This window comes from Trichomonas vaginalis, chromosome IV (genome assembly GCF_026262505.1).
Source record: "Trichomonas vaginalis G3 chromosome IV, whole genome shotgun sequence".
Taxonomy (NCBI): Eukaryota; Parabasalia; order Trichomonadida; family Trichomonadidae; genus Trichomonas; species Trichomonas vaginalis.
The window spans coordinates 1,965,428-1,986,782 of record NC_067206.1 but is presented as its reverse complement, the minus strand read 5'-3'; the positions used below and the strand labels follow the sequence as shown (position 1 = coordinate 1,986,782).

The 21,355-nt window shown below is 31.5% G+C and overlaps 9 protein-coding genes across 9 annotated transcripts, besides 7 other annotated features; 5 read left to right on the top strand and 4 right to left on the bottom strand.

Annotated features, from left to right (window-relative positions):
* Window positions 1–57: 57 nt before the first annotated feature.
* TVAGG3_0012050 (cilia- and flagella-associated protein 58-related family) lies at window positions 58–2,802 on the bottom strand (the record flags this gene model as incomplete). The annotated part of the gene is made up of 1 exon (XM_001326390.1): window positions 58–2,802. The coding sequence occupies one exon, from the start codon at window positions 2,800–2,802 to the stop codon at window positions 58–60; it is 2,745 nt and encodes a 914-aa protein (XP_001326425.1).
* A 343-nt stretch (window positions 2,803–3,145) lies between these two features.
* TVAGG3_0012040 (cell division cycle) lies at window positions 3,146–4,209 on the top strand (the record flags this gene model as incomplete). Its single annotated transcript, XM_001326389.1, has 1 exon — window positions 3,146–4,120. One exon carries the CDS (start codon window positions 3,146–3,148, stop codon window positions 4,118–4,120), a length of 975 nt encoding a protein of 324 aa, XP_001326424.1.
* Window positions 4,210–5,400: 1,191 nt separating this feature from the next.
* Window positions 5,401–6,957: a mobile genetic element.
* Window positions 6,958–7,659: 702 nt separating this feature from the next.
* On the top strand, window positions 7,660–8,337 carry TVAGG3_0012020 (RNA polymerase II transcription regulator recruiting protein; the record flags this gene model as incomplete). The annotated part of the gene is made up of 1 exon (XM_001326388.2): window positions 7,660–8,244. The coding sequence occupies one exon, from the start codon at window positions 7,660–7,662 to the stop codon at window positions 8,242–8,244; it is 585 nt and encodes a 194-aa protein (XP_001326423.1).
* A 473-nt stretch (window positions 8,338–8,810) lies between these two features.
* Window positions 8,811–9,734: a mobile genetic element.
* Window positions 9,735–9,867: 133 nt separating this feature from the next.
* On the top strand, window positions 9,868–11,751 carry TVAGG3_0012000 (uncharacterized protein; the record flags this gene model as incomplete). The annotated part of the gene is made up of 1 exon (XM_001326387.1): window positions 9,892–11,607. The coding sequence occupies one exon, from the start codon at window positions 9,892–9,894 to the stop codon at window positions 11,605–11,607; it is 1,716 nt and encodes a 571-aa protein (XP_001326422.1).
* A 281-nt stretch (window positions 11,752–12,032) lies between these two features.
* Window positions 12,033–13,791: a mobile genetic element.
* A 108-nt stretch (window positions 13,792–13,899) lies between these two features.
* Window positions 13,900–14,481, bottom strand: TVAGG3_0011980 (GTPase protein; the record flags this gene model as incomplete). The annotated part of the gene is made up of 1 exon (XM_001326386.2): window positions 13,900–14,481. The coding sequence occupies one exon, from the start codon at window positions 14,479–14,481 to the stop codon at window positions 13,900–13,902; it is 582 nt and encodes a 193-aa protein (XP_001326421.1).
* Window positions 14,482–14,685: 204 nt separating this feature from the next.
* On the bottom strand, window positions 14,686–15,413 carry TVAGG3_0011970 (transcription-initiator DNA-binding domain ibd family; the record flags this gene model as incomplete). The annotated part of the gene is made up of 1 exon (XM_001326385.1): window positions 14,764–15,405. One exon carries the CDS (start codon window positions 15,403–15,405, stop codon window positions 14,764–14,766), a length of 642 nt encoding a protein of 213 aa, XP_001326420.1.
* A 1,196-nt stretch (window positions 15,414–16,609) lies between these two features.
* TVAGG3_0011960 (5'-3' exodeoxyribonuclease protein) lies at window positions 16,610–17,912 on the top strand (the record flags this gene model as incomplete). The annotated part of the gene is made up of 1 exon (XM_001326384.1): window positions 16,667–17,911. One exon carries the CDS (start codon window positions 16,667–16,669, stop codon window positions 17,909–17,911), a length of 1,245 nt encoding a protein of 414 aa, XP_001326419.1.
* Window positions 17,913–18,044: 132 nt separating this feature from the next.
* TVAGG3_0011950 (dual specificity protein kinase family) lies at window positions 18,045–19,576 on the top strand (the record flags this gene model as incomplete). The annotated part of the gene is made up of 1 exon (XM_001326383.2): window positions 18,209–19,576. One exon carries the CDS (start codon window positions 18,209–18,211, stop codon window positions 19,574–19,576), a length of 1,368 nt encoding a protein of 455 aa, XP_001326418.1.
* A 176-nt stretch (window positions 19,577–19,752) lies between these two features.
* Window positions 19,753–19,789: a mobile genetic element.
* Window positions 19,753–19,789: a terminal%2Cinverted (terminal inverted repeat of Banshee-A3 transposon ID:TVAGG3_0011940).
* A 577-nt stretch (window positions 19,790–20,366) lies between these two features.
* Window positions 20,367–20,404: a mobile genetic element.
* Window positions 20,367–20,404: a terminal%2Cinverted (terminal inverted repeat of Banshee-A3 transposon ID:TVAGG3_0011930).
* A 50-nt stretch (window positions 20,405–20,454) lies between these two features.
* Window positions 20,455–21,024, bottom strand: TVAGG3_0011920 (uncharacterized protein; the record flags this gene model as incomplete). The annotated part of the gene is made up of 1 exon (XM_001326382.2): window positions 20,455–21,024. The coding sequence occupies one exon, from the start codon at window positions 21,022–21,024 to the stop codon at window positions 20,455–20,457; it is 570 nt and encodes a 189-aa protein (XP_001326417.1).
* Between the last annotated feature and the right edge of the window lie 331 nt (window positions 21,025–21,355).

Sequence of the window (21,355 nt, the reverse complement as noted above, 5' to 3'; positions counted from 1 at the left end):
AGACACAAAAATATATATATCATTTTATTAACAAACAAAAAAATAAACAAAAACAATTTATTCAACAACAGGTGCAAGTGGCTGCAAAGCCTTTGTCAACGGTGCCAGTGCGTGTGTAGACATCTGGTTCTTCTTCTTTGGCACTCTGAGGAGGGAAGTCTTCAGCGTTGGCGAGAGAGGGCTGTTGACAATTGGCTGTGGAGATGCCGAAGAAGTGACGAAACCTCCACCCACGAATCTCGGCTTTGAATCTGGAAGCAGAGTTGTAACTTTCTGTGTCATTGATGACGATGCCCTTAGCTGTTCGTTCTGTTGCTTCTGCGCGAAGTACTCTAGCTTTGCGTCTCTTAACTGCTGCCTTACAGCGGAAACAGAGTCTCTTCCCTCCACAACGACAGGTGTCTGCATGTTGTAGTTCTGCTCGACGATCTTCAGCTGCTGTTTCTTTGTCTGGAGGACGTCGTTGTAGTAGTTTATCTTTGCCTCCTGCTCCTCCTTCGATTCGTGGGAGAGCTTCTTCACTTCCAGTTCGTTCATCTTCTTCTGCTTCTCCAGCATCTCTCTCACTCTCTGGCTGGCTGCGATCTTCAGCATCAGAGTGTTTCGCAGAGACTGTGTCATCTTGATCAGCTGCATCAGTTCTGGATTTGTGCCCTCCAGGAAGCGCCATCTGTGGATGTTCATCGGCGTCTCCAGTTCGTCCTCGAGAGCTCTGACTCTGCCGCGGAGTGTGAGCAGCTGCTTCTCCGCCTGCAGCGACTCTTTGAAGAGTGCTTTGGAGTGCTGCGTCTGCTCCATCAGTTTCTTTGTGCGAGAGACTTCCGAAATAAGTGTCTTCTTCAGCTCCTCGACCTTCTCCACGGCGTCGTTGTACATTGACGACTTGTAGGAGACTTGCCACTCGAGAGCTTTGACTTTCTCGCGAAGTTTCTCTGACTCGTCGTGTTTCAGGTTGATTCTAGACTCGTGAGCGTGTTTGCCGTTGGAGAGAGAGTTGACAGCGATGAGGATCTCCTTCATGCCGCTGATGGCAACATCCCTGTAGTAGCGCGACCTGACGAGTTCGTTGTATTTCGTCGAAATCTGGAGTGTCATTTCCTTCAGAGCGGCTTGTGACTGCTGGTTCTCTCTCTCCATCGCAGGGAGACTCTCCTTGATCTCCTCGCACTGCTTGTGGACTTCGATGCACTGGAGATCCTTCTGTCGGATTAATTCTTTAGAATTCTGGATGTCATTCTGAAGAAGGACGTTTTCTTCTTCGATCTTTTTGCCTTCTATCTTAAGAACTTCAAGTTGGCGGCGGTTTAAGTCCCTTTGTTCAACTAATGAATTTTGTAAAGTTTCGTATCTTTGAATTTTTGACTGAATTCCGTTCAGTTGCAGTTCTAAGGATTTTCTTGTTTCTTCGAAGTCCTTTAGCTGGTATTCCACGGTCATTGTTTCCGATCTGTATTGAGATGCGCTTGCAGAGTGTCTTTCTATCTCGTGGAGTATGTCTTCGACCTTTTCCTCGCTGTTTGTCTTCTGTATCATTGTATTCGTGATGTCTATGAACACAGTTGCCGTTGCTCCTTCCTCTGCCTCGCGATTCTTTTTCTCCTGGATGACCTCAGCCTTGGCGACGCTTCCTAGGTGTTGGCCGAGGGAGATCGATCGCTTTGTGTAGTTCTTTTCGCCTTCTGAACGAAGCAAATCGTGTTGGAGTCGGAAAATTTCACTTCTGCAGGCACTGATCCTGTCTCGCATCTTGTTGATTTCAGCACGAACTTGTTCTCTGTACTGCTGGAGATCCTGGAGCTCTTTAGACGAAACTTCATTTGATTGGTCGACATCTTTGACTGAAGGGTCGTAGCTCGACTTGTCTTGGTCTTTCTCATCGATGTTGCTCTTGAGATCGTTGATATCTCGTTGAACTTTCGATGAAAAACTGCTTTTCAACTCTAAAGTTTTCTTCGCAACGGAAAGACGGGCAATTGAATCATTTTTGAGCTCTGTCAAGTCTCTTAGTTCTCTCCTGGCATTTTCCTTTTGAACTTTGATGTATTCGATGAGTTTTTGCTTATCTGAGAATTTTGATGAAAAACCTTGAATTTCTTTTTGAGAATTGAGCATAGCATCGCGCGTATTTTGAACATCGTCCATAAGACCTTTTACTTCGACTTCGACTGATTTAGTCTGTTCTCGCAAATCTGTAAGTTCTGTATTAATTTTATCAACTTCATCTGATAGTGTTGAAGTATATTTTTTCATTTCGTCCGTTTTCTTCTTCCAGCTATCATTATCTGTTTGTAATGAATTTAATTGAGTTGTTTGTAAAGAAATTTCACTTTTAAGTGCATTAATATCCTTTTGTATAGATTCTAACGAGTTTTCTTCCATAAATGATTGTGCACCACCTTCTTCTGCCAATTTTCCGAGTTTTGTAACTTCATCTTTCAAAGATTCAATGACATCTCTTGATTTTTGCTCTCTTTCTTGAGACATTTCTACCATTTTCCAGGCTTTGTCAAACTCGAATTTCAATCCAGCGATAGTTCTTTGATCATCTTGACTCAATTTCAACACTGAATTCACTCGCGTTGAATTTTGAACAATTTCATTGTTTAAGCGTCTGCATCTGTCAATCAATTCTGAGTTATTCTTATGCGATGTTAAGAAAGCTTCGTGTAATTGTTTATATTGTTGGCCAAACTTGTTTAAATTTTCATCTAAAGCTATCTGATCCATAATTTTGGTGAAGTCCTTCTCGAGATCATCTAAATTATCATTATCTACCTCGGAAAAGTCCTTCTCATCAGACATTTTTTGAAAGCAAAAAAAACGAGCACAAAAAAGTGTCAATATTTTACATTCTCCATTGTCAGACTTTTTAGAGTGTTTGGTGATCATGCATTGAGAGATCTATCGTTATTTCGCTCATGTTTCGCCCCAAAAAATCATTAAAAAAAAACTATATATGGATGAATTAACTACCATATTTGAATACTTTAATGATCATGTATGAGAATTATTAATATAATTTGCAGACTAATTTTTCATCAATAATTCTTCAAAATTCATACTTTAACAAATGAGAGTAATGTATGGAAGAGTTCACATACATATGTTTGTTTAATTCAGATGTTAATTATTCATTTTGTTTATAATGGCAGAAGAAAAGCATAAACTTTCTGATGATGATTTCACAGTTGAGTGCACTATTGGTGCTGGATCGTTTTCTACTGTTGTTAAAGCTGTTGATAAGTATAATAGGGTTTTTGCGCTAAAAAAATTATTTTGGAATAACTCTCCTGATCGTATAGTCAAAGAAATTCGATGGCTTAAAAATTTAGATCATCCAAATATCGTAAAACTTTACGGAACTTATCGAAATCAAGATCAAGCAACTTTAGTAATGGAATATGTGCCTCACATTCCATTCAGGACTCTTATACCTCAACTAAATGGCACTATTATAAAAAATTACATGCGTGAATTGCTTGAGGCATTAAAATATCTCCATAGCAAACAAGTAATTCATCGCGATGTGAAACCTGCAAACTTTTTATTTGATCCAGAATCTGGTCATGGATGTCTTATTGATTTTGGCCTCTGTGAAGAAGAAACGCATGTTCCATTACCCATCTTACCAAAAACTCAAATAGATCCAGAAACAGATTTCGAACTTAACTACCCGCAGAAATGCCAGACAAGAGATAAAATGGTTGCTAATAGAGAAGGAACGAGAGGGTTTAGAGCGCCAGAAGTTTTATTTGCATACTTCAACCAAAGTTGCTTGATAGATATTTGGAGTGCAGGAGTAATTCTTCTTTCTCTGTTAACACAGAGATATCCTTTTTTTAGGTCTCCAGATGATTTGACATCAATATGTGAGATAGCAGCCATAATTGGTACCTCAAGATTGCATGTAGCTGCTCATGAATGTGGCAGGAAGCTGAGATTCCCAGCAGAGCAAGAAGGATATTCAATTCCCCAATTAGTCCATAATTTAAATCACTACTTCAACGAATTGAATGTAAGCGAAACGGTGTTCGATCTCTTGGCAAAAATGCTTGAGCCGTGCCCTAGCAAGCGTATATCGGCTGCAGACGCGCTAGAACATGAGTTTTTCAAACTTTAATTCTTTTTTTGTGTGTTTGTATGAAATAAAGTAGATATAATTATGTAAATTAGCTAATTGATCTAGATTTGGATGTATAAATATAAAATTGAGCCATAATTATGATTGGATATTCTTGAATTATTTGTTCTAAATAATCATTATGTTGATTTTAAAGAATTAGAACAAGAAAAATTACTATTGAATGAGGAATGATGAATTCACTAGTTTTGTGATAAATAAAAAAAATCTCTAATTTAAATTTTAACGTGCTTTATTTTTTCTTTTTTATAATAATACATATTATTATATAATTAACATATTCATAATGTTTCACCCTTTCAAAAATATAATCCTCCTCCTCTCAAATAAACGTACATACGGGTGGCCTCTTTTTTCAAAAAATTAAAATTTGAAATTTTGGGCTCAAATATTAGAGATTTTTTCAACCTTCAACGATATATGTTGTCTATATCAGACCTCCTTTCTTTTTGATACTTAACATTGTTCCTAAATCTTAGCCGTTAAGGCTGTTCTGAAAATATTTTTTTTTTCGAAAAAATTCGAAAAAAATTCTTAAAATTCAAAAATCCCTTAATTCCTGAGGATTTTGGAAAAAAGTTTTTACATGAACATGTGTATATTATATGAAGTATATTGATAAGGTAAAAATCAAATTTTATTGCATATTCATCGAGAAAATAAACTAACGAATCCCTCAAAATTGAGAGGGTAATCCTCCTCTCAAATAAACGTACATACGGGTGCACCCTTAATGATGAGAAATTGTTTGAATAATTTACAAGTAATAAACTATATAGAGGGTTACGATTATATGAAAGAATTAATAGGAAATTGAGATGGGTGATTATGAATAACGAAAATGAAAAGAAAAATTATTAATGTAATATTTGTGAGTATAAAATATCGAAGTTTAAAAAAAAATTTCAAGTGTTAGTGAGATATAAAGTAGGCTAAAAATGGAGGTAATAATATGTCGATAAATAACTAGAATAGCATTTTTTAGTATTTAAAATTAGAGAGTTATCAAATTTAAAATAATAATACAAATATTTCAATGAGATTAATTGTGAAGCGCCAAATTTTAAGTTAATTGATATATGATATTATTAATTAATAAAAAAGTGAATCTTTGGCTTTAACCGTTAACTGTCTCAAAAAGTATTTTATATGAAATATTAAAAAGCACTAATGAGTAAAAGTAGAAATATGATTGCACAAAATGAAAAATAACTTTTCAGAGTTTCACAAAATGATTTTATGAAATAATTTAGAAAATATAAAATGGGATGAAGATAGGATAAATAGCATCCCTATATAGTGCCTAAAAATATTTATACGGGCCAAAAAAAATTTGGCTAGAGATTTGGCGAGTTAGAAAACTTAGAAAATTGAGACGAATTTTTATTTTCGAATTTTTTTTGGACAGTTAAAATTGTGATTAAAAATCGATTTCCGGGAGAACTAAGCATCTCATCATATATTTAAATCGATAAAATTATTAAATAATAGTTGAATAGTACAACTACATGAAATTGTGGCTGAATATACAGAAAAAATGAACATATTTGACATTTTTGAAAATTCATATAGTTAGATGGTGACAGACCCATAAACTATACTTTAGCTAAGAATGGTATATGATTTCAACAACACATGATTAAAATCGTAAAAATTTTTTAGATTTCAAACAGATATATGGTAATCTAATGGAACAGAGTCAGCAAATAGCATGTAAAATATGTTACAATTAACTTTTTATTAGATCCAATAGTAAATATCGAATGGTATCCAGCTTTATGGTTAAATATTTTCTTATCGAGCTTCTCTTGAACTGTTGTATTAAGGTTGTAAATTTTTGATGCTAGGAACTTTGGAATCTTCTTTGCTGCAGCATTTTTCTTGAGAGTTCTTGCAATTTCGAATAGATCTGCGCATTATATGAAATGGGGGCTTTAAAATATCTTGAAAACAGAATAGGACTGCTTTTCCAAAGGAATGCTTACTTGTAAATCAGAGAGTTTCAAAATTGAGTACAAGATTATCATCATAACTTTTGATTTTGCTGCGTAAAAGGAAGACAAGGTATTAACAAATCATTTACTGTTGTTCATCAAAAGAAGAAAACTTTGATAACAACTAATGATGATAAAATCAAGCAATCTTTTAATATTTTGAATTGATAAGACATTCAAAATATTTGAATGGTTTAAAATATTTTCTTTTAATTTCTCTAATATATTATCATGATTATATAATCAAATTTAAATTTTTATTCAAAAAGGCAATATTTCAAATTTTTAATTTCAATAATCTTAATTCTGCAATAAATGTATTTAATTGCAGCAAATTTAATGATCTTTCGTCATGGTTAGCAATTTGGAACTCATAAATTAATGATTTCTTCAAGTAAAATTCTGCATTATTTCAAAAGTCAATAATTCTCTAGTAACTTTTCCCCAAACCCTAACCATTATATTATATGTGTAATAGAGAATAATTGCAAAAAAAGATGGCCGAATTTACTGGGTAGTTCTTGTGATGCGAAATAATTGGAATTTAACACCTAGTTTTAGCAGCATCATTCTCTTTTTGCTCTCATTTAAATGCATTCGCACACTTTAATTTTGAAATATAAGAGTTTTGGAAATTATCAAATTTATCTGCTCAAATACTATAGATCTTCATAAGTGTTAATAGAATCACCAGCCTTACATATAGTGTTTAATATAATGATGCACATCATACTGGGATTTATTCCTTATTCATCTAGTTATTATAAGATTTACAACCCCATGAAAATTTAAAATTTTGTCAAAAATAGTGAATGTACCTTTGAAAATATATATATTGTTTAGAGTATATATCAGTTTTTAAATTGCATTAAGAACAATTCAAATCATTGTTATGATAACTCAAAATATGGAACGTATTCGAAAAGAACATATATCGGTAATAAAAATAAGAGATAACGAATCAAAGACTTTCGTAATCCACTTTTCAATTTTATATATAATGAATTTTATTACTGCAATATTCTGAATGTAATTTATTTCATAAATCCAAGTTTTCAATTTCAAAAAAACTAATTCAATATTCACATTGAAAAATTGCTTTCAATCCCCATTCAACTACGTTATACTCTTGATTGACTTTTAAGCAATAAAGATTTACATTAATAAGTTATGAAAAAGGATTCAAATTTTTTGAGTATTTTACGAAAAGAATACAAAAATGAGAAACCGCTTTACCTTTTCATAAATTTAATTAATCAATATATACCCTATATTGTACATTTCCATAAATTATTAATAAAACCTTGTTTCAAAACTTGTATTCAAATTCCAAACGTGCCGCATAGGAATTAAGCTTTCAAAACTGCATTGATATGCTTTCAATTTGAGTTTTGTTTGCAAAGAATAAAAATAATATATTCTTGGTATCACTATACTTAATTAAATTTCCTCATTTTGGACTTTTAATTGTAAAAGCACGTTCTTTCGTTAATTTCAATGCAATATTTAATTCATTTCATTTTAATGTCTGATAAGAATATGCGTGCGTATGTTCCAAAGATTAAATTCACGCTCGAAGAAGATGAACGTCTCACTGAAATCATCGAAAGGATTGGTACCAAGTCATGGAGATTAATCAGTCTTGAGATGAAAAATAGGACACCAAGGCAGTGTCGCGAAAGATGGATTAATTACATTAGCCCTCAATTACGAAATGATCCATGGACTGAGGAAGAAGATAAGCTACTCGACGAAAAATGTCTTGAATTTGGTTCAAGGTGGCATAAGATATCTGAATTCTTTAATAACAGAAGTGGAAATGCTATTAGAAATAGATTCAAATTACGCCAAAGACATGAACTTCGCCAAAGTCATAAACTCAAAAAGCAAAAGCAGAAAAAATCTACTACTCCAGCACCCCAGCCAATAAAGAATGAAAATTATGTCGAGGCAAAAGTTGAAGTAGCTGCCCCAGCATGCCCAATTGACCAAAATGAGAATAAGTTGTTTGATCAACTCTTCTTCAAATTCCCTAACGATCCATTCGAATTATTCCAGTTTGATCAAGCATCCGCTGAAGACTGGATGGAAAGTACATTCCAGGTCTAATTTTTTTAGATCATTTTAATAGAATTAGTTTCTTTTGAAGCAATAATTGTTTTAAATGTTTTGTTTTTCTCTAATATTGATTTTGTTTTCCTTTTTTATTGCCTTTTAATCCTACTCAGAATGAATTTATTGGATTTTGATATTACACCTTAAATTTCATCATTCATATAAAGTCTAATATCTTGAAAAAACATCTAAAATAGTCAAATATCAGAACTCCTCATTCTTTGTTTTTTTGAATCAATTATTATAACATCATAAAATCATGCATTATTCCAATCTCTATGTTTGAAGCAAACAAATGATTCAATGATAGTAATTCCATTTAAAAATAAAGACATAAAATGATCGATATGCAAATATATTAAAAATCATTTAGTGATTTAATTCCACAGGTACCAGTATTGGCTCAGAGTTGATGTATTTTTTATTGATTCTATTTTTTTTTTAATTTGAATTTAAAAGCAAAGCTATTTATGATGAGAAGCCACATATATTATTTTTATCTTTGATAAATTTGCACCAATGTAATCTTTAAGAATTTCCCAAAATATTAAATAATTATTAAAGGTGACCAAACTATTTTTTGAAAGTCCGCCATAACTTTAATGGTATTATTTCAGCGTGTACAATGAATACAAAAATTCTAAGAGTGCCACATAAAATAGTACTTTAGACTTGAGTTAATGCTACCAAGCAAATGTTAAAAAGATGACTTTAGTGTTTTGATAATCAAAGATTAAAATCATTATTGTCTAAATCAATAATCATAACGACAGAAGTTAATGTTTTTTCATCAGTGCTTTAAATCCACTTTTAAAAGTATACCTCAAAAATCAAAATATCAAAAAAAAAATTGGCCGATAGGTTTGGCTTTAATTTTTGTCTGCTTTTATGATTTGATATGGATGTTATAATTTTAAAAGTTGAGCCAAATTCACCAATAGATTTTTGAGATTTGCAAATACTCAATAATTTTCAGCGTGTTATCTTTTATTAAAAGAACTATTTGGTTTCAGTATCATATAAATTGATATTTACTTTCTATTTGAACCTTCATTTAGCTAATGATTTAATAATACAGATTTCATCTAGTCCTTATAAGAGAATTTTGAATTTGTTATAATAAAAAAACAAACAGATATAGCTTACACTTCTATAATAAAGATACCTTTTATAGAAATCAGTATGAAATGTGTTTTGGCTTATTGGAAGCATATCAGACATAATCGCCATAATCAAAAAATCTATATACCCAATAAGTAATAAATTTGTCGATATAGATTTTCCATAAAATTAGTTTTTAGTCTGATCTTAAAATAAATTTAATTTTTTATAAAAAAAATCACATTTAAAAGTACCTTTTTAGTAGCTCGAAATCCTGTTGGTGGATTTGGGGCGTACTTCAAAATTAGCTTTTCTTCTACATATGCAAGCTATATTTTAAATATGGGGCAAATCGGATCGGCGAAAGGAGTTTAGTTACCTTTTAATTATTCTTCATTTGAATTATAAATTAACCGAAGGGTAGTCATTTAATAAGAAATCTCTCTATATAATAATATTTATTCTTGTTGAGGCTCTATATCAATCGTATTTGATGGAATGTCTCAAAATAAAAGTGTCAAATTGTAAACTTTCGAAATTATGGAGAAATTCGCAAATTCAAGGCACAGAGCGAACAACGCCAGCAAATATCTCGATTATGTTGAAGACAATGATGCAATGATCGAAAATTTGAATAATTATTCAAGCAAATTGCAAAATGTTTTCCAAAACTCATCAAACCAAAATTTTCTAAACGAATATACAACTGTTGAGTATTATGCAATAGAAGAATACGAGAACCCTGAAGAATCTGCTGAAACAATTCAGTCTCTAAATAAAATTAAAAAAGAAGACAATGACAATCAAAAGAAATTACAAAAGAATGACAAAATCTCATTAAAATCTCAGACTTCTGTTTCTTCATGGAAATTCTTACAAGATGAAAAAGATTTAGAATCACAACCTTTCGAAAACGTCATAAAAGGTAAAGATAAATTAAACGCCTCTGATGGAAATTCAGAATCCAATATACCAATTTCGGTAAAACAACAAAAAACCGAAAATTCTAAACAATCAGTGATAAAAAGAGAAAAGGCGCAAAAACAAATGGACTTCGTGGGCCCTTTGTATATCAGCTCTCATAATTTATCTGAATTAAATGAATCGTCACGCGGCTCAAACAAATCTTGCAATTCACAGAAAAAATCTGTAAAATCGGGGTTAAAGTCTGATTCGCACATTTTGACAAACCATGAAAGTTCCAAAAATTCTTTCAAATTATCACAAAAATCGGATCTTTTGTCAAACCAAGAAAAAAACACAGAATATACACAAAACTCTGATGATACATACTCTTACACCAGAGACTATACTTATTCTTATCAAAATACAACTCCTTCGTCTAAATCTACAAAAACTGCTTCAAAACAACAGGAACTATCTGATAAAATTGTTACTTCAAAGGCTCCGCAATCAAAAGTAGATATACAGATATCAAAACTCAATGAAACCTTGAATCCAAAAGATTCAGATTACTATAATTTAAAAAGGGAAGAAATCCTTAATAAATGGAAGCAAGAAGCTGAAAATGCCGCCAAAGAAGAGCGTATGTACAATGAATCATTGATTTTTAAAGTTCAGCCCAATAAATACAAAATTACAGGTATAAGAAGGGAGCAAAAGGCATCTGATTCGAAGCAAATCAGCTCAAATAATGAAGAAGTTTTTATTCCGCAGAGCTACTTCCGGATGCCTCCAAATCCTTCAAATCATTTTCTCCGAACTATGTCGCTTCCTACGAATGAGCGCCTCTCAGCTCCCAAAAAGAAGAAGGTATCGAAAAATAAATCTAGACGAATCACTAAACGAGAATTCGATGAATTCTACAACAGGCAATGTGATACTGAAACAAAAAGGATGAAAGAAACTTTACAAAAACCAAAAAGTGACAATGAAGAAAAAGTAGGAAAATCCTGTACAACTAATATTGGAATCAAATTGTTCAAGGAATCAATTAAGCCATTTAAATTTGAAGATGATGAAATGCTGAATGAAAATATTCATAAATCTACAGCAAAATGGACTAATGACGAGAGATTTTGGAAGCCCAAAGAAGTTAATGATGCAAATAGTATTAGTATTCCACTGAAAACGAAGAGAAACGCAAATAAGAACAGCATTTTAATGACAAAAGGGAAATCATCGTTCTTTGAGCGATCAAAGTATGATTATAGCGATGTACTTAATAAATACAAGGAAACTGTTGAGAAAGAGCAAATGAAAACTTATTACACTGAGTTTGATGAAAAAGCATGAGAGAATGATTGCCAATTTTTATTTAGTTAATATATTATTGTTGTTTAGTAAACTTACTTGTTAGATTTTGAATTTGATAAAATATATGCGAGTAATCTTTATAGAGATATGCATGACTAGACACAAGAATTTGGCAGAATGAACAAATCATCTAAGCCACTTATATCGGAATTGTGCATACTTCCGATTTACATAATTTCTTATCTCAAAGTTCTCGAAGTGTGTATCTATAATTTACTGTATATATGTGATCTTGTTTTCTGTCTTTTTTATCCCTTTAAGCAATTTTTTTAAATCTGCTATATTGAATTTTTTTTGCTATAATCTTATAGAGAATAGAATTAAGAAATTAATATAAAGTAAAATGAACCTGTGGCCTAAAAATGATATAAGAGTAATTAAAGAAATATGAAAGGACATTTATTGGGGAGAAGCTTCCTAAACTTTTTAATCCCATAAATATGGTCATTATCTGGAATAAAGAGTTAAGCGTCATATGTCACTTTTTGTACTAAGGAAACATCGACTTTATGCGTTATGACTTTTCGATGAGGAAACAAGTGTTCACGTATTATAAACTTCCTTATTCCAATAAACCGGCCCTAAACATAATTAATTCTAAGCATGATAATGGTCTCTTTTCTATGATAACCAAATCAATTTGGTTATCATAGTAAAGCACCAAAAACTGGAATAGGAATCGGCAATATGGAATCATGAAGCAACTCGGATAAAATAAATATGGAACATTCATACATCCATTCCCTATTTTTAACCATATTATATTTTCAAACAAAATTCTCGTACTATTTTCAATAAAATTTGCATAACCTTGTTATTACTCTTAGGCGAAAGATGATTTTAATGTTAATTTTATAGAAGAACTTTTAATGCATAATAAAATAACCATTTCCTATAAATTTAGACTTAAAACGGTGACAATAAACAAGCTTTAGTCTAGAAATTAATTTTCTACTACTATAAATGCATCTTTATCTTTAATTAGAAAAAAATTTATCAATTTTATTATCCAGATGAAAAAAGAAGTGACATATGATATTTTATCTAATTTAAAATCTTTTATTGATTGTTTTTAAAAACTTTGCATTTTGTATGAGTATTTCATGTTTAAATCAGTATAAATACGCAAAATACTTATGAAATTCCAGCTGTTATTCAGTACTATTCATTTTTCAGCAATCATTAACTATGGAAGAGTATGGCAAACGTTCGATAATGATCATGTATACTCAGATCATCAAGAATGAATTAAAGTCAATGCAGGGAAATGGATAATCCGATTAAAAACCCCAAAAAGGAAAAAGATATTATATGAACGTCTCACAAATGGTTAGTACTAAGCTCTTTCCTGATGATTGAATATTCTTTCATATTTTTGTATATGTAAGGGATTTTCTCCCCAAATATATAATACCTTCCTTATAAACGATCTACTTTCTTTGAATACAAGTATAATTTTACATTTTAGGAAAAAAATTTATTTTTTCAAATTTATCTTATAACAATAGAGATTTATATATGTGTGTGTCAATATAGGCTTTAGTGGTATAAAATTGGGTAGATTTTGTTTTATTTTGAGTAAAAAATTCAAAAAATACTACCTCATTTTGCGTGCAAAGGAATAGTCAGAGCTATTTAATAACATTTTACGAATGAACTATGGAATTACTATAACTTTTGAAGAAATTTCAAAGTTAATAGAAGATTGTATTTTAGAAATCAGCTAAAAGAATGATGTGCATGCATCAAGCGTTAAAGTATCCTAATCAGAATATAGTAATATACAATGATTAGCAAAGCAGATTTGAATCGGCAAGAAGAGTTGCTTAAAAAATCAGTTGAGTCTTCTCTAGTTTCCACACTGCCTATTCCTGTTTAAGTGCGGTTATTCCTATTCCAGTTTTTGGTGCTTTACTATGATAACCAAATTGATTTGGTTATCATAGAAAAGAGACCATTATCATGCTTAGAATTAATTATGTTTAGGGTCGGTTTATTGGAATAAGGAAGTTTATAATACGTGAACACTTGTTTCCTCATCGAAAAGTCATAACGCATAAAGTCGATGTTTCCTTAGTACAAAAAGTGACATATGACGCTTAACTCTTTATTCCAGATAATGACCATATTTATGGGATTAAAAAGTTTAGGAAGCTTCTCCCCATTTAATAAATAAATATATGCATATATATATATTTGTAAAATACAATAATTATGTTAGTTTTGAAATGAAGAAACAAATAATGAGCCGGAAATGAAATGAAATTAAAATTAGCAAGAGCAGCCCGATTGTTTTTCTTGTAGTTTTTTAACATCGACATTTTGCGAAGCTGAAACTCCTTTTTTAAAGAATTCTGATAGTGCTTGTTCAAATAAACTTGAGATTCCGACTCCTGTGACGGCACTAGTTTCGAAAAATGGAATCGAATACTTGGCGACCAGTGCTGAAAGGTCATCATTGGAAATAATTCTTTCGTCTGTTTTATCAATTTTATTAGCAGCCAGTAAAATCGGGATGTTTTCTTCACAATTTTCCTGTATAAGCGAGTACCAATATTCAAAACTAGATACAAGCTTTGAAGTTGTGACATCTATTACAATTATAGCAATTTGAGAATTTCTGAAGTACATAGGTACTAAATTTCGATAGGCCTCTTGGCCAGCCGTATCCCACATACTGAGAACATATGTTTGTCCAGAATAAAACACTTCTTTTTCTAAGCATGCAGCTCCTAATGTTGGACTAATGTTAGGATTGTGCTGGCCTTCAGCATATCTAATGACAATAGAAGATTTCCCTACATCTGCGTCACCAACTATTACAACCTTAACAATGGTTTTCTGTTCTTCCATCAGAGAAAAAAAAATAGTTTTTTTTTAATATATTGTGGATTAGAAAATTACGATCAGGAATGATCCTTTCTTGATGGCAGTTTCAAAACAAAACTGACAGTGATTTATCGTTTTATTGATTTTTATCATTTTCGTAACCTAATGAACTTGCTTATTGCATGTTGTGATACTTGTGAATAATGAAAGAAATTCTAATAAGAATTACGTAAATTGTTTATAAAAATCTAATGAGCGCCCAAATAATTAAACAAAAATTGAGCATAAAAAAGTAAAATTAAACCATCATGGGGAATATCCAAGGGATAGTCCAGGTAATGATTTATGATTCAATAAACTAGAAACTTCCCAAATTGCAGGGAGAGAATTTGGTCTATCGTGAAGAGAAATTGTTTCTGATTCGGAGTGCTTTGAGTTATCTTCAGCAAACTGTATGCTTAGGATTGCTGGAAAATTGGTCATTGCATTTGTTGGGTCCTGTAACCTTCTTACACACCATTGTCTTGGATTGATGAATGCATTATCAAATGAAGATCCCGATTGTGAAAATAACGTTTGGAAGTCTTGAACAGGTCTTGATATTGCATAACCTAGTTTTTGGAAGCACCCATTCATGCAAGATTTTGATCTGCACATTAAATGTTTCAGGCGGGAAGTATTGATCAAAAGGGAATCAATTCCAAATTCAATGCCGCAAAGTAATCCACGGTATGTATCTTGAGAATCTCCTCTATAAATAAAACGATGAATTAAGGAGATATGTTTTGCGAATGTAGATAATCCAAGATTTCTTTTATTGCGGTCATCAGAATATTGGAAATATTGAACTAGCCTCATGTATTCAATCTGATCTTGATACGAGAGTCTCATCATGAATGGATCAGTTGCTTGGATTCTTGGCGGAGGTAAGGCTGGGTCTTGAAACATAATTTTTTTTATCAAAAAAAATATTGAAATATAATCATCGTTTTAAATTTGAGATGTTTATGCAATTAGAAAAGTATGTGGATAAAACAATGAATTGATTTGTCCATTAAAGCGATTATGTTTTAAGCAATTTAAAAGAAAGTATATTTCATTGAACTATTTGAAATCATTTGAGAACCTCTGAAAACTTTGAATGTAAGAGACCGACCAGTCGGTCAAATGCCCGTTCTATTTGACATGTTAATATTTTATTCATGATTCTTGAAAGGAATATAGTTTCTGAACGAAAGAAAATGAGGTGATGTCAAATTTTACATGGAGAAAAATTCTTTTGAAAATAAAATCTTCTAATGTGAGCTTTAATGTAGCACAAAAGAGAATGTTTTATAGTAATCATATTAAAAGTAGATTTTGTCTAATCGGTTTATGAAAAAAATTCTCAAAGCAAATATTAAATTTTCACATATGTTGCAATGATTTCTAATTAATCTATAATTGAATTGACACGCGTTCAAATTTAATTTTTGTTTAAATTATAGTGTGATTATGAAAGTACGTGTATTTTCACTTTTGATAGTATAATTGAAATTTTGAGAGTAAAATTTTGTGACAAATTGGTCGAAATTGAAAAGATTTTAATTATTGCTTCGGATAAACAGTTTTTTTACATGGCCAACTGTAATGCTGTTAAGATTCGATTACGTTTGCATTCAATTGATATCGAATTTGGTTGGATAAATCTATATTTAAAGGGATATATTCTTATACATTCCCCATTCCTCTCTAACTAGATTAAATAGCATTAAACCAATTGGGATATCAAAACAATCAAATTCGTTATCCTGTAAAACTACTTTATTCATTGAGTTTCTATCTGTAATTATAATATCAGTGAATTGAGATCCTAATCTTATTTGATGCGCTATCTCCCTCTCAAGATTCAATCAAGCAAACGAAGGAATCATTTATTAAATCAAATTTTATTGGTGAGAATCTTTCCAAATGTATGCCACATGCAATATTCTCTTAAAAACGAGCTTTACATACACTTAGATCTAAGATGATCATTCTTGATTTCAAGATGGTATTTGATAAGTTTACTACTTCGAATTATGGATCTTATGTTAACGCTTTATTAAATTGTTTCGCTGAATTGTTCTACTAATTACATCAAAACGAAAGGATATCATTATTAGAATTGGCGCGCAAACCAAAAATTTGGAAGATTTTTTTAATTTGGCGCCAAAATTAGAAAACATTTATGGGAATTAATGGTTTACTTCCAATTATACAGCCAGCAGGTAGGCGTGTTCACTTAACTGAATTTAAAGGTAAGAGAATTGCAATTGATGGTTTTGTTTGGCTTCATAAAGCTGCATTTAAATATCCTAGGCAAGTTATCAAAGATCCTTCAACTAAATTACTTCTCCCATATCTAATGAGCAAAGTTAATGGTATTATAAACTGTGGGATCAAGCCGATTATCATATTTGATGGTCAAAACCTTCCTTCTAAACAGATTACAACAGAAAAAAGAAAACAAGAGAGAGAACAAGCATTAGAAAAGGCGCGGTATTTCGAACAGATCGGCAATAACGCTGAGGCATTCAAAAATTACCAAAAAGCAGTAGCAATTACTCCGGAAACTGTTCACACATGGATTCAAGAACTCCAACGTAATGCCGTAGAGTATTTTGTTGCTCCTTACGAAGCAGATGCTCAATTAGTCTATTTAGCAAAATCTGGATACGTTGATGCCGTATTATCTGAAGATAGTGACTTGATCGCTTACCAATGTCCGACAACACTACTTAAATTTGATGATACTTACCATGTTCTTCAAATTGATTTCCAAAACGTTTTGAAACTAATCGGTTTGCCAGCTGATACATTTACATCACTATGTATCTTAGCTGGATGTGATTATATCGACCATATTGATAAGCTTGGTCCTAAAACAGCATTAAAATTTCTAAAAGATAAAAACGATCCCCATAAAGTGATTGATATGGTCAAACTTAATAGCAAATTTACTGTTCCTGATGATTACCATAGTAAGTTCGATCAAGCTTTAACAACATTCAAATGTGCAAGGGCATATTCTCCACTAACTCAAGAACTTGTTTTTCTTTCTACACCTCCTGCTATAGATACTTCCTTTTTAGGAGCGGAAATGTCTGAAAATCAACTCATTGACCTAGTCAAAGGAAGAATTTCGGCCAATACATTGCTGCCGTTTCAGATAATCAACGAAATCCCTAGGTCAATGTCCATGCCTTCCTCAAGTTCACGGTCAGAAATGTCTTTGACTACACATTACAATACCAACTCCTCCACCCAACAAAATATAACAAAACTAGAAAATGCACGGCCAAATTTGATTTCTAGAGTTTTGCAGCAGAATAAGTCCGCAAAACCATCTCCTTCAAAAAAGAAATATGAAATTCGATATGATGATCCAAAGAACCCACAAAAGAGGATCACAGCCTTCTTTAAAACAGCTTAGCTAATATTATTTTATAGAATGTAAGTAAATAAAATAGAGTTATTAAATTTCATAATATATTCCAAATGTCTTAGAAGAATACACTAAATAAGATATAAAAATCATTTGATTAAGTATATCATCTTTTTTTTAACATTGAGAGTTTTACGTAAAGAAGAATTAATAACACAGAACTCCCAACTAATGCGTTACAAGATATTTCTTTTTACATTAACTAATGTCCAAAGTTCACCATTATGTAAAGAAACTTTGTTGTAATTATTTGTCACTTTTGAAAGAATTTACTAACGATAACAAATGCAGGAATCAATGCAAACACCTCGTGTGAAGCCTCCTGCAAATGTTCATTATAAAAATAATGCAAAATATGGTACTTCTGGGGAAAAGACACCGCGTGAACCTGAAGGGAAAAAAGATAAACAAAATGCAAGATACAGAATTCAATCAGCTCGTGTGCGTAGACCAGTTAGAATGCTTTCTCCTGTTGTATCTAATGCTCCAATATCCCCTGATGATGCAATTATGCGTTATTCGTTTTTCCTTACACCATTCGAGATGGATGAAATAAAAAGTTTTCCAGAAGTCTATTATGTTGGTCAAGCAAATAGAAAAATTATTCCTAACGATGATGATCCATATAATTATGGCTTTGATAATGATTCAAATAATTATAATTTAATTGCTGGTGATCATTTAGCATATAGATATGAAATTTTATCATTATTTGGTGCCGGTGCTTTTGGGCAAGTTGTTAGATGCTACGATCATAAGTTAAAATGCCAAGTTGCGATAAAAGTCATCGTAAATACAGAACAAATGCATGAGCAAGGTCGTATTGAGGCTCAAATTCTTTCTAGATTGAACAAAGCCGAAATTCGACATGTTGTTCGAGCATATGACTTCTTTATCTTTAGAAGCCATATCTGCGTTACCTTCGAAATTCTTTCCAAGAATCTATATGAAATTATTGAACAAAATAACTTCAAATCCCTTCCAATCAAACTCATCAGATTATATTGCTTGCAAATCCTATCTGCATTAGATCAATGTCATAGGCTTAACGTTGTGCATTGTGATTTAAAGCCCGAAAATGTTCTTCTTGTTAATGGCAGCAATTCAACTGTCAAATTAATTGATTTTGGCTCCTCCTGCTTCAAAGACCATCAAATATACGAATACATACAGAGCAGATTCTATAGAGCTCCAGAGGTTATTCTTGGAATACCATACGGCCCTCCAATGGATGTTTGGAGTTTCACTATTCTGGCGATTGAACTCTTCCTCGGATTGCCGCTGTTCCCAGGTGAAAACGAAGCAGACATCCTTTCTATGATGATTGCCCTTCTTGGACCCCCTCCCAAGCAACTTGTTCAAGAAGGAAAGAGAAAAGAAGAGTTTTTCGACGAAGAAGATAATTTCAGAACAGATTTGTGCGAGAAAGAAAGGAAGCCGTTCTCCACAGACCTCAAGGCTATGATAAAGGAGAAAAATCCTACAATATCAGATGGAGAACTTGACTTGGTAATCGACTTCATAATGAAATGCATAACTTGGGATCAAAAAGTCCGAGCAACGGCAGCCCAGGCACTGCAGCATCCGTGGATAAGGACGAAGCAGATAGAAACAAAGAAGAGGGCAAGTTCCATGTTCCCGAACTTGAAGTAACTTTATTATATATTATTTTTTTTTGTTAGTTTTTTTGTTGTTATTAATAAATTCTGTTATTATTCCAATATGGAAATGGTAGTATGTGGCTGCTTTTTCATTAATAAAACAATTTATTTAAAAAAAAAATTCAATTTGTGTTATTCGCTAATTTGAAAATATAGTATTAATGTGTGTAATAAACAGAAATTCATCAAAAGTGACAGCTCTCAATTTTTTGACATTTGTAAATTCTAAATTGAATGAGAAAAATGAAATAATACTAAGCATAATACAATATTCTAGATTTAATTATAATTAGGAAAAAGTTAGTTTTGAGAGTACTTTTCATAGGCATATAGAATGAAATCTTCTGAAAAATAATATCACATAAACTCATATTATTTTCTAATATATAACTATTTTATATAAAAATCAAATTCAATGATCTTAAAAGCGAAGGATAAACCTCAAAATTTACGAATATAATGAGTGGGAATAGGCGTAAAGCAAAAATTGATATTTCATATGGTTTTATGATAGATAAGCATTATATTCCCACTCATTATATTCGTAAATTTTGAGGTTTATCCTTCGCTTTTAAGATCATTGAATTTGATTTTTATATAAAATAGTTATATATTAGAAAATAATATGAGTTTATGTGATATTATTTTTCAGAAGATTTTGTGTTCTTCTTCAAAATTTTATTTTTTTATTAAAAAGAATCTTTACAAAATATACATTTACTTTAATTAATATTTAAAAACGTGCTCTATCAAAAGTTCCAAAAATTCAATATTTTAGCTTTTCTGAGGTGTCACTTTTGATGAATTTCTGTTTACAACAATGTGCATTAGCTCTCTCTCTCTCTCACTCCTGAAAATTGATCTTTTTTTTTATAGACAATTCAAAGTTAAATCAGGATTGTGGTCGCATGCAATAAATGTTTGTAATGCAACATCTCTATCAACAGTGTCTCTTGTAAACTGCAAAACTCTTTGAAAGTCCTGGCGTTGTTTATCAGAGAGCTGCATCAAATTTGCATCGTAATCCGAAGTTATTGTCTGCCCAATTCTTGGATATAAACCAATCAATTGGATGTTCTGAAGTGAGATATTGCGGGATTCTGCTGTTAAGATAACTGATTCAATATTTCTGGCTTCAAAAACCTCTAAAAGTCGTTGAACTTCTTCTGGATGAGAATAAAAGTAATCAGCATCCAAAGGAACGCTCTTTTCGCCTGGTGGGAATGGATCTTTGATATATATGAAAATTATAGAATCCTCTTTAAAAGCGTCTAAATGAGTTGTAAAAGGAAAAATTTTTCCATTTTGGATAAAAACATAAGTTCCGTCCATATACTTATGGTCTTTAATAAGAATTTCTTTAAGTGAGTCTAATGAAATGCTGGGATCGGCTTCTATAGCAATGCGAGATTGTTTTGGTTGTGTCACGTATATTCTCATTAAATTTTGTAAATGTGATAGAAAAGTGACATATAATTGTTCAAATACTTCACGAGACGAAATGACTAGTATTTTATGAGAAATAGATATGTGTGATAAGTTTAATGGTTGTAGAAGTTTCATGTGATAGTCTTAATGGCTTCTAACAAAGTATTTAAATTATGTCATATTTTTTAATATATGGGCTTTATCGGGGATAATGTATTTGAATGATCTCCATCTGTTAAGTTATTGTTCTAGTTATATAGAATTCTGAAGATTATGTTTTTAATACTTTTTTTAGATACTAAGAACTACACTTATATAACACTATTATTAGTTGTACATAATA